Raw genomic sequence first — 12,932 nt, forward strand, 5'->3', positions numbered from 1 at the left:
GATTTTGTGATTGTGACTCAAGGTCCAAGTTCCTTAACTTTAACGTATAAGTGGATATTAATGTCCTTTGAATTTTTTAACACGACGGCATAACTTAAAGAAATTTTTTAAAGACCAATTTTTAACGAATACTTGACAATATTTTTTATTCGCATCTATACTTCCAAAGATAAATCTCTAAATAAATCTAGATTTTTTTCTTATTCATATTTTCTCACGGAAGAGCTTTCTCCTGGAAGAGGTTTCTGGAGATGTGATTATAGTTGAGGGAACTGTTGAAGATCCAGTTTTTTTATGAGCTCAAAATGTGAAGAGCTTTATTGATTTTGACATACATTTTATTGAAACAGTGCAGAACATTTCTCATTAGAATTCTCTTAAAAGTAATTACTTACCACTGATAGTTGGACATATTTAGGCAGTTCAAAAAAAATTGTGGGGGCTTCCTCATTAACCAAATGAATGTTTGACATGGTATCAGTCTTGTAAAAGAACCACATTTGATTAAAATATTTGATCATTTACTGTTGATTCCCAACTATCAATTTTCATATTATCCTTACACGTTTTTCTTCTTTCCAAATCTCCAGTTAAGCTTCTTGATTACCACAAGATACATTTTGAGTTGAAATTATTGAAATAACAAATGAAAGTAGCTTCAATATCTTCTTATGTTTAGTAGGCATGTCAGAGTGGAAATAATTTCCAAACAATAATATTCAATAGTTTAGGATGCATACTTCAATTATCAATTACCTTCTTCTTCTTCTTTTTCATTTTTAAGATCTCATGATCTGTTAGTTTTGCAGATTCCTCTTTATCAGTTCCTGGGAGGTGGACTGCCAGCTGTCCATCCATCTCTTAGGTGGTCGTCTAGATATTAATTACCTGTGAAGCGATATTCCTGGCTCATTTTTCAGGCTGTGACTTTTACAGCTGAATAACCAACAGTTTACCATTATAATGAGTGTGAAATACACTCGAATAATAACACTTTGCAGTTAGATAATCAGTATAGATTAGATTATTTAAAGAAATGTATGAATTAAATAAATCTCACCAAGCCACGCCACTGCTTATCGCAGGAATATTTCAAAGAAATTGTGTACGCCTTCCGACATCTTCGGCCAATAGAAATGCATTTATGTTTACGATTTAATTAATTAATTTAATTAATAAACGATCCCTATTTCTTGTATATTTTCAGAGGCTCTTAGAGTGAAAACATTTATAGAAGTGTGTTCCAGAGGTAACGCGGAAGGCGATGGATCCAACGATCAAGTTTTACCGACGTTAGGACGACTCATGTCAGAAAGCCATGAAAGCCTCAAAGAACTATACGAGTGTAGCCATCCTCAATTGGACAGGTAAGTTTTGTTATAATTTAATTCTTCCTTGGTTTTAGATAGTGAAATTTATTTCTTTAAACGTCTTGTATTTGGTATACATATTAATCCCTGAAATGAACAATAGAAATAAAATTTATCTCTACTAGAAAAGAATGTATCGGGTGGGCAACTAAAAACGGCCATCGGCCATTTCTCAAGAACAGATTATGTTACAGCTTCAGGAAAGAAAAATAATCGGTCAGTTGGTTTTCAACTAAGGAAACCCAAATATGCAAATGGAAAACCAATTTAGTGAAAATATGCACAATAATATTGGAAATAAGTAAAAAAAATCTCAGATATCAAGTTATTGACCTTTATGTATCAAATACAATAAATTTCTTTCCTTACCTTCACATACAACAACAAATACACTGCCTGACACGCGCTTCGACAACCAAGTTATCTTCTTTGTTTGTTTTTCTGCGCCCCGATTTGGATAAATATTTTACTGCACCAGTTTCGTTAAACTTTGTTGTTAATTCACTGGCAATAGTTGTTATTGGATTTCGGTTAGGATATAAATTATTAAAGATAAAAGACGTTTCTCGTGTTGGGTGATTCATTTGAAATGACAAAGTTCATTATTTTTCCAGAAAAAATAAAGATCTGACAACGATATAGATACGTCGTATCCGAGATAATTGAATCGTTCCATACATAAAACTCACTCTGTTGTTTCTAATTTCTGCATTATTTTCCTTTCTCATTCTATTTATTGAAAATATGCACAATAATATTGAAAATAAGTAAAATAAATCTCATATATCAAATACAATACGAAATAAACTACATTGCTATCAATAATAATTACAATTGATTTTTTTTTCTCTATTAGGTTAGTGGAATTATCGAAAAACTACACTTTCGGTACAAGATTGACAGGAGCAGGCTGGGGCGGGTGTACAGTATCACTATTATCTCCAGAAAACGTTGAAAAATACATGGATTTCTTGAAAGAAAACTATTACAAGGAGCTGGGAATTGTGGAAGGATTTTCATCAATTCTATTTGCCACTGCTCCTCGGGGAGGAGCTTGTATTTACGTTTGAAAACACTTCTGTTATCGACTGAGTTGTCGGAATCAGGAAAAGTAAATAAATTTTCAGCCTATAGGACAACTTTAATTTCCTGGAACATAATTTCATGTTAGACAAGGTTGTTTGGAATGAAATGAAATGAAATTAATAAAATTTCAAAAATTAGAAAAGAGTACAAGATTGTAATTATAATTCCATATCAAATCATATATCATACTTTTCTACTAAACACACTGTTAACACTACCACTGCAAACATATACACTGCCTGACGCACGGTTCAATAACCAAGTTATCGTCTTCATAGACTGAAAATGAACTTCTTTCCTTACTTTCACCAACACTCACAATTACACTGCTTGACCTGTGTTTCGATAACCAAGTTATCGTCTTCAAAGACTTAAAAAAAACTTCCTTCTCTGAAAACGTTAACTTGGGTATCAAAACGCGCGTCAGAGTGTGTAATTATGAGTGTTGGTGTAGTGGTAGTGTAAACAGTGTGTTCATTATGAATATCACCAACGGTTCCAGAAATGTCAACTTAAATTTCTTTCTTGGATGGAGAGTCTGCTTTCCAGATTTTTTTATTCCTGGCATCTTCCTTTTCCTTCAATGTTGTTGCTTCATTATCCCAACCCTGCCAATCCATTCTTGGTGTTTCTCTTCGCTTTTTCCTCGTTTATATACCTCCACTATTCTCTGTATTTTTTAACTTATTCATTATTTGTTCCTACTAACCAGCTGCGCTACAACTCGTTACGATTTTTAATCGTTTGAAATAGGGTTGCGCCAACTCGGGACGAAAATATTTCAGGTGAACGAAAAGGTAGTCAAAGTACATAATCGTACGGGATTCGGTCAGATTATTACCTGGAATTCCTACTTTGTAAAGTAGGAAAAGCTAAAAACCCCAATATTGCCACTATCCTTTGTCAAATTAAAATAATAAATTCGTTTGGGTTTGTGACAATTTGAAAATGGCGTTTGTAGTAGATTTCATGCTAAGTTATCGGGGAAATAAATTGCTTGTAAATAATAATTTTAGATTTAAAAAAGTGGCGCAATTCTTTGGAGCTGCTCAGTAAAAGGGTGTAAATCAAAGACCTGCAAATATAGTAAATTCGAAATTGTTGAATCATTGTATAAGGAGCATTCAACTATAAGAGATATAAACTTAATTCGCCGCCCCATTGATAGAAATCGCTTTAAGATTACCTGAAATATCCCAAAACACATAAACGAATTTGCTTTTACTCAAGAGACAGAGAGATTAAGAAAATATTTACGTAACTTCTCATCGGTTTCTTTCATTGTTCATTCAGGTATTAAAAATTATGTTTTATTAAAACTTTTTTCTCCATATTCACCCAACAACGAAAACAATGTTTGTATGAGTACCTGTAAGATTAATATAAAAGTTTGACAGGTGACATCAGAAACAAGTGTTTTTTTTATTTATTATTATATTATAATTTTTTCACTGAATTGCATCAATTCTAGTTTTGTACTTACTCTATTTTATCCAGTTCTGTGATCCATATATTATTGTGGGGTCAGTTATTACATATTATGTATTCTTCTTCTAATATCTACCTACCTGTTTGATTACTTTTCAAGTTTTTTCATTTTTTTTTTTTCATTAAATATTACAACTTTCGTTCTGTTTATGTTCATTCGTTTTACGTGGTATTTACATTGTTGTCAGATCTTTCCTTTTTCCGGAAAAATAAAGAATTCTGTCATTTCAAATGAATCGCCCTATATATTTTTTTTCTTTACGAAATATCAAGTTCCCCGGATATTTGTCTAGTACTTAAGTGTGTCTTCTAACTGGACACAAACATCTAAATATTTGTTTTCATTTTATGCAGTTTTTCTGCGCTCCGATTTGGATAAATCTTTTACTAATTTACTGACATCAGATCTTGTTATGGGACTTCGATTAGGATATAAATTATTTAAGATATAACACGTTTCTTGTGATGAGTGATCCATTTCAAATAACAAAGCTCATTATTTCTCCGGAAAGGAAAGATCTGATAACAATATGGATACGACCATAACAAAAAATTTATAAAAATCGCACAAGTCGTATCCGAGATAATTAAGGTGTTCCATACATAAAACTCACTCTGTATTTTTTTATTTCTTCGTTATTTTCCTTTCTCATTCCATATTTTTTATTAATGACCTAAAAAACTAGCAACAGGATGAAACTATCTCCTTTATTCATACTTTTTTCCATCAGAAATCTTTTGATATTCCTCCTCTCAAGTTTGCATTCTTATTGTATCATAATTCACTTTCACTAATTTTGTCATTTTGTCTTCTTCAAAGCATTATATATATATATATATATATATATATATATATATATATATATATATATATATATATATATATATATATATATATATATATATATATATATATTCCATTAGAATTACGATAAATGAAATATTTTGTGTACTTTTCTAATTTTTTTTATAAACTTATAGTTTCAATCAATACATTTTAATTTGATAAATATGCTTTATTAATTGTGAAATGTAATGGTGGCGGTGCTAAATAAATATTGTTTTTTAATTTTTTCCATGAAGTTTTTTTACAATTTTTCCCTAAAATTTTGTTAATTTCTAAAAAAAAACGGGGGTTGTAATTTGATTCACCACTAAAGAATGTAGCAGGATAAGATATTGCGATTCGGCTCCCAATGACAACTTCTCTTCATATTCATGGTGCAATATGGATTTGATGTAAGTATGCAATTTATAGGAATTAGAATCATCAATTTAAATACGTCGATATTTCATTGATGTTATGTTTTGATTCTACTCCTGCTGTGATACTTTGTTGATTTAAGATTATGATTCCATGAACTTCATTATCACACAAATACAATAGTGAAAACCACATATCACCGTCTTTTTGGTTTAAAGGACTTACAGTTTGACATTTTCAATGTTGAACGTACTCCGAACGTGAAAACTGATGCGAATATGTCAAATCTGACACTGCCATCATAAAGTTTGACATTTTCAATGTTGAACATAATTCGAAGGTGAAAACTGATGTCAATATGTCAAATCTGACCTGGTCATCATAAAGTTTGATATTTTTAATGCTGAACGTACTCCGAACGTGAAAACTGATATGAATATGTCAATTCTGACACTGTCATCATAAAGTTTGACATTTCTAATGGTGAACGTACTCCGAATGTGAAAACTGATGTGAATATGTCAAATCTGACACTGTCATCATAAAATTTGACATTTTCAATGTTGAACGTACTCAGATGATGTGAATATGTCAAATCTGACCTGGTCATCATAAAGTTTAATATTTTTAATGTTGAACGTACTCCGAACGTGAAAACTGATGTGAATATGTCAATTCTGACACTGTCATCATAAAGTTTGACATTTCTAATGGTGAACGTACTCGGAATGTGAAAACTGATGTGAATATGTCAAATCTGACACTGTCATCATAAAGTTTGACATTTTCAATGTTGAACGTACTCAGATGATGTGAATATGTCAAATCTGACCTGGTCATCATAAAGTTTAATATTTTTAATGTTGAACGTACTCCGAACGTGAAAACTGATGTGAATATGTCAATTCTGACACTGTCATCATAAAGTTTGACATTTCTAATGGTGAACGTACTCCGAATGTGAAAACTGATGTGAATATGTCAAATCTGACACTGTCATCATAAAGTTTGACATTTTCAATGTTGAACGTACTCAGATGATGTGAATATGTCAAATCTGACCTGGTCATCATAAAGTTTAATATTTTTAATGTTGAACGTACTCCGAACGTGAAAACTGATGTGAATATGTCAATTCTGACACTGTCATCATAAAGTTTGACATTTCTAATGGTGAACGTACTCCGAATGTGAAAACTGATGTGAATATGTCAAATCTGACACTGTCATCATAAAGTTTGACATTTTCAATGTTGAACGTACTCAGATGATGTGAATATGTCAAATCTGACCTGGTCATCATAAAGTTTAATATTTTTAATGTTGAACGTACTCCGAACGTGAAAACTGATGTGAATATGTCAATTCTGACACTGTCATCATAAAGTTTGACATTTCTAATGGTGAACGTACTCCGAATGTGAAAACTGATGTGAATATGTCAAATCTGACACTGTCATCATAAAGTTTGACATTTTCAATGTTGAACGTACTCAGATGATGTGAATATGTCAAATTTGACACTGCCATCATAAAGTTGAAACTGATGAGAATATGTCAAATCTGACACTGTCAAACTGTCAAAATTTTAAATCGAAATCAAAAGTTTGCCATGAATCAAGAACACCTTCAATTTTTTTTTTCAAATTTGTTGACGAATATGCTCCTTAATGAAGTAATATTTTGACATAAGCAAACTTTGGGAAAATTGAACACGTGGCGCGGTGTCAAGGCTAGTTGTCACTTTTATCCCCCCTTTGTTACGCCACTGGGGCAAACTCTTTTTTTAATTTTGTTTTAAATTACCTGATGATACGTTTTTTAATGACAAAACAGTTTGAACAATTATAATATGAATAATTTTTATTTGTTTTGAACTACTCACCCTTAATCATTATTCGAAATTAAATGAATAATTAATTAATTTGTAAATTACTTACGTGCTTGCAGACTTTTGATTAGAAGCAAATTTCTACAACACCGTTCATTTTAGCTCCATGAAAGGTTATTAGTTTTTTAATTAAAAATAATCAGGCAATTTAAAATAAAATTAAAAAAAGAATTTGCTTCAGTGGCGTAAAAGATAGGGGGATAAAAGTGACAACTAACCCTGACAGCGCGCCACTTGTTAAATTTTCCAAAGTCTGTTTATGTCACCAAATTTTAAAGAATAACTTAAAGATTTTCTTGATTTCTGGCTTATTATTATTTTGATTTAAAATTTTGAATACCCTATATCTCTATATCAAAAATTTATTGAGATTCAGTGCAATTAATAAAAATGTGATAATTCAAAAGTTTCGGGGTAAACAATTTATTCGCTTAAAGTTAAACCCGTGCAAACTTTTGATTCGATAAGTAGCTATGAGAGTAACTAAATACCCAGTTTTACGAACAACTTTCAAACTTTTGTTGAACTTTGAATTTATACCATCAGCTTTACACTCTCAACCCGCGGGTTATGTAGCTCGACGTTCCATTTTCATCAATTATTTGCAAAACAATACAATTTAATATTGTCTAACGTTCTTTTCGATAACCCAGTTGCTGTCTTCAAAGACGGACAGTAAAATGAAACCTACTCAATTTGTTCTACGAACATATACTAAATTTTTGAATCAATGAATGCTATTTCGTTAATCCGTAGAAGGAATTTCAAGTTAATGATAATTTTCAAATCAAAATATTCCGAAAACGGTACACAGTATCGACTTTTATCAAAAGTACCCTTTTGGTGTAAAATTAAATGATTTTTGAGTTCACTTGAAGTTTTCTTTAATAAATCTAATATAGAAAGAGTTACATTCAAAATTACTTGCTACGAACCCTGTAACAGCGCTCTATATGAGAATCAGACATAAAAACAAACTCTGTGGTAGAGCGTGATCATATAGAAACACCCTGTATATGGCATCATTAAAAAATCTTGTATATTATATGGTAAACCACCTGAAGCGCGATCTTGCGCTCCTCTGTCGCGCATCCTACAGATCAGCTTTTCAGAGTTTTCGTAGCTTTCAGTTCGTTATCGGATGAGCGTCTAAAAACTCTTCAGACGTGCACTAATAGAATAACCGTGCCGACAATTCCGATTCGAGAGTTTTTTAACACTAAATGTAAAGATGTTATTTTTTAAATAAATTCACGTAGTACTTTCGTAAATGTCATTCCGTTTCTGTATTCGTTACATTTAAAACATAAAAATTTTTATGTAGTTACAAGTTTGAAAATGACAAATTTTCATTCCATCTCAAGTTGAAATTTTATATATAGAAACTTAGTAGATATTCATCCCTAAAATATTCTAATAAACTTCGGAATATCTTGTAGCATTACGTGACCGGAGTTCGTAAATAACTCTAATTCTCTCTGGAATAAAAAAAATTTCCCGAACATTGTAATGTAAACAAACGTTGAATTAAGTGCGGATTTCTAATATGAAGTTTACTCATCCGATAATTAAAGATCATTTTTAGTGAAATTAACTTTTAGGGACTCAATTATAAATTTAAACCAGAATTTTCAAGTGAATCATAATGAATTAACGGAAAAGAAAATGACCATTTTACATTCATGCTGTTGCTGGAGATCGGTGAGGAAAGGCAGTTTTGCTTGTGGCATCTACACCGCGGTAAGTTTCAATTATATATTTATAAACAATAAAATTAATTAATCAATATTTTTTCCGTGGTATACATATACTAAACGCATCAATTATCTCGAATAGGTACTACTAGTACGATTTTTTCAACTTTTTGTCTTCATGGGTCTTGTGATACAACCGGTATTATAGTGGTATTTACATTGTTGTCAGATCTACCTTTTTACCGGAAAAATGACGAACTTTTTTATATCAGATAGATCACCCTATATGTTATTCTAAATTACTTCCGACGCCTTCCATATCTATTTTCGAATGACAATATCTCGATGGTCATTTTCAATGGTAGAGTAATTTTGCTAAAATGAGTTCAGTATTCTAGAATAGAATGCGATTAATTTTTAGAAATAGAAATCAAGTTTTGAGATCGGTAAAAAAAATATTGGATATAGCTTTATTATTTTTCATAAATGCATTCATTGATATCAATACACTTTTGCACGCGTTTGAATCAATTGTAGAAGCATTTTGTTCATTTCGATTGAGTACCTCCAAAACATGTGATTTGAACGCATCAATCGCTTCTTCAGGTGTAGAAAAACGTTGAACTCACAATTCATTTTTGATCTGCGCAAATAAGAAGAAGCTGGAGTCAAATAAGGGTTGTACAACGGATGACTCATCAATTCGATGTTTCAACTGTTCAAAAACGTTTTTGTTTGAACTGATATGTGAGAACTCTCATTGTAGTGGTGGAGAATGATTCGTCTTCTGCGTTTGGTTTCCCTGATTTTTTCGAATACTGCGGTGGTCTAATTGGAATTGGAATGGAACATTGTCCAGTTATTTCGAAAAAGCGACCATTTGCTTCTGAGTGCTTCGTGTAAGTACAACTTTAGTTGGATTTGGATCATCTTGAAAAACCCATTCGGATTCGCATGTGTAGATCCATAATTAGTCGCTTGTCATGATCTTATAGACGTCGTTTGATGCACCGCGATTCTATTTTCTCGGCATTTCTTTACACAAATCGACACGAGATTTTATTTGAGCGATTATCAAATTATGCGGTATACAACGCGAACAAATCTTTTTGACAGTCATGCGAGTGGAACTAATGCCAGAGTGTGACTTAATCTAACGGTTATGACGATCTTGTATTATCAGCATTGATGTTTTCTAGCAAGATAGTAGATTTGAATTCGGAAAACCAGCCAAACACGGTGCTTTATCACCAAAAGTCAAAACGAGTTGATCGGCATTTGTTTAATCCGCGTCAAAAGTCATAGCAATTCATCTCACGAAAATAGCACGTTCTGAGTACGTTCACCATTAAAACTGTCAAACTTTATGATGTCAGTGTCAGATTTGACTTATTCACATCAACGTTGCCATATCTACCAAGATATTGTGAGTTAGATTTGGACAAACCATTTTAGATTGAAAAATTGAAAGAGAACGCTTTCCATATATAATTTAAGCGACAATAAGCTAGTCTCATTATATGTGTAAGAATTGCTATTGAGTCTGTTTATCATTTGAGTTACTGTGAATACGTCTAAATTGTATGCGACCATTTTGTTATAAAACAGAATGGTAAAATGAATATTTACGATCAAGTACTTTTTTATAAATCTATAATGAATATCACGCAATTTTTATGAAAGTGGCGGATTAACTTTTCATGAGATATTTCCAACAACACAGTTTACTTCTTCTGATTCCGTATCTTCAATTCATTCTTCTATTATAATTATCGATTTCCTAATCTACGAGTATGTATATGTATATCCCAGGACAATAGACAAGTTGGGATTTTAGCTAATATCCCAGGACAATAGACAGTTGGCCACGCATGCCTATTATCCTGGAGTATTAGCTAAATGCCGGATAATAGATTATTCGTCGAAAAATGACCAAGCGTTTGTCTATTCTCCTGGGACTTTAGCTAAAATTCGGATAATAGAATATCTATTGGAAAAGGGGATAAAGATATATGGGATAAAGAACAGTTAGACAAAGTAAAGCAAATTTTACTCGCTGGTCCTCCAGATAGAGAAGCTGGACCCAAAGCTTACAATACTTACTATCATCATGTGAATAGCTATGAACTATTGAAAATCGAAAATGAATATCATGTAATCGTAAGAAGATAAAAACAAACAGATGGTGTTATTTACTGTGTACCTGTAGAAGATTTTTATGAGAAAATTTTAGAAGCTCATACTCAGACTGGTTAGATTAGTTTAGGTTAGGTTAGGTTAGGTAAACAATGCGGAACAAACTGGTGCTCTTGTTTTAAAATAAAATAAAATGTAAATCACAATGTCACCAAGCCTCCGCATGTTGCAATAAATGATTTATTGACATGCAAAAAATAAATAAATAAGACTTCTTTTATTCTATTTTTGGAGTTTATTCCTTAAGAATCAATTTGCATATATAAGGGGCCCGGTATGAGAAAAATGTGAGGAGTAAAATCTATCGATGAATGACCTCGTTTCGTTTTTGGTGCGCACCCTTTGATGCGCAACTTTCTAATTTGTCAGTGTCGACATACTTATATTGCTGTTTTTATTATAAATATCAATAATTAATATTGTTATTGTGAAGCTTTAATTTTTATCATTGTGTTCCGCTAAAGTGAACTGAAAGTATTTTCAAATAACTATGGCAGAAAGAGGTGTAGATGATATTGCCGGAACATCTAACAAACGCGTGGTTGCAAGGTATGTTATAATTCATGTATTATATGTATGAGCATGTGCAATTTGTATTTATTAAATATTTTAATAATTATCGATGTAGTTCATATAAATATATATTTGAAAACATCACAAAAGTAGATAATCAACTCAATATGAATTATCGAGATTATTGACTATTGTAAAAAGTTTAATGTAAAATATTTCGTCGATTAGTAATAATAAATGTATATGAAATGAATAAATTGAATAAATATATTTTTATATATGTATATTATTTTCATTAATTAACAAATTTACCCTTTTATACAGTATCAATCTTTTTTAAGTTAAATAAACTCTTTTTGCGTCTGGTTAGACTATCGAACTTAAGGAGTAAACTCCAGTCGTGCGTCGGAGCTGACACACACAATTTTTTTTATCTTATTCAGTAAATTCAATAGGCTGTTATCCGAATTTTAGCTAAAGTCCTAGGAGAATAGACAAACGCTTGGTCATTTTTCGACGAATAATCTATTGTCCGGCATTTAGCTAATACTCCAGGAGAATAGGCATGCGCGCCATAAGCCAACTGCTTATTATCCTGGGATATTAGCTAAAATCACTAAAGATCACTCCCATTTTTTGTTCTTCGTCATTTGGTACATATCGCACCACCGCTCCAATAGTATCATAAGTCGAAAAATTTTAAAATCTCTTCTAGGAAACTTAAGAGTTTGATCCCAAATAATGTCATATCAATAGTTACTAATTTGCTAACCTTGTCAGCTTTTGAGTTATCATCCGAAAAGTGAAAATCGAAATTGGAATTAATCAATTAATTCAAACGCTTACTTTTTTTTACTTATGGCACTATTTAAGCGGGGTTTCGATATATCACTATGCTTTATTTTAACAAGATACAGATTTAGTGTTCTTACTTTTATGTATTTTAAAACATTTATGTCCTTGTCATTGTTTGGTAATCCTAACTTTACCCAAGGAAAATTGAATAGAACGAGGCTTACTCAGGTAAAGTCTAAAACATGTACAATTTCAGTTCTATGTTGAACTTTACCATCAATATCAACACCAAGGCAATTATGGTCTTTGTCTTGTTCTGTACATCTTCTTCTTATGCCTTATGGTTGGCGACCACGTTTTTAAATGCCTCACTGTTCCTTGAAACATGAAGCAATTCACCGACGCTGAAATTTGTTCATTCTGTTATATTCTGTTCCGTTTTTCTTATCTTAATAATTGTCAACAGTTTTTTTGCGATCAATGCGTCTTAGTACTTCGTCGTTGGTAATTCTGTCAGTCCAGGGTGTCTTCAGGATACCTCTATAGAGCCACATCCCAAATTTTTTGGTCATTTGAGCTTTCAAAGTCCGAGTTTCCACTCCGTACAACTGTTCTGACCACTGCACTGTTCTGTACAATATAGTTCAGTTAGTGATAGTTGAATACTATCAAAAATTAGTTGGGATATTCTAAGA

General features: G+C 31.8%; 2 protein-coding genes across 3 annotated transcripts in view; both read left to right on the forward strand.

Moving 5' to 3' along the window:
• Positions 1-4,049, forward strand: part of LOC130446646 (N-acetylgalactosamine kinase) — a 35,565-nt gene extending 31,516 nt beyond the window's left edge. The window contains exons 7-8 of the mRNA XM_056783015.1: positions 1,208-1,367; positions 2,227-4,049. Coding sequence (XP_056638993.1) covers positions 1,208-1,367; positions 2,227-2,440 — 374 coding nt within the window. The 3' untranslated portion in view covers positions 2,441-4,049. The remainder of the gene's footprint in view (positions 1-1,207; positions 1,368-2,226) is intronic.
• Positions 4,050-8,166: 4,117 nt separating this feature from the next.
• LOC130446644 (uncharacterized) overlaps positions 8,167-12,932 on the forward strand; it is a 109,334-nt gene continuing 104,568 nt past the window's right edge. Inside the window, exon 1 of one of the 2 annotated variants that reach the window (XM_056783012.1) lies at positions 8,167-8,779. In XM_056783012.1, coding sequence (XP_056638990.1) covers positions 8,705-8,779 — 75 coding nt within the window. In that variant the 5' untranslated portion in view covers positions 8,167-8,704. Of the gene's footprint in view, positions 8,780-9,607; positions 9,633-12,932 lie in introns of those variants that run through there. The other variant, XM_056783013.1, reaches the window with a different exon arrangement.

This window comes from Diorhabda sublineata, chromosome 7 (assembly GCF_026230105.1).
Source record: "Diorhabda sublineata isolate icDioSubl1.1 chromosome 7, icDioSubl1.1, whole genome shotgun sequence".
NCBI classification, from domain to species: Eukaryota; Metazoa; Arthropoda; class Insecta; order Coleoptera; family Chrysomelidae; genus Diorhabda; species Diorhabda sublineata.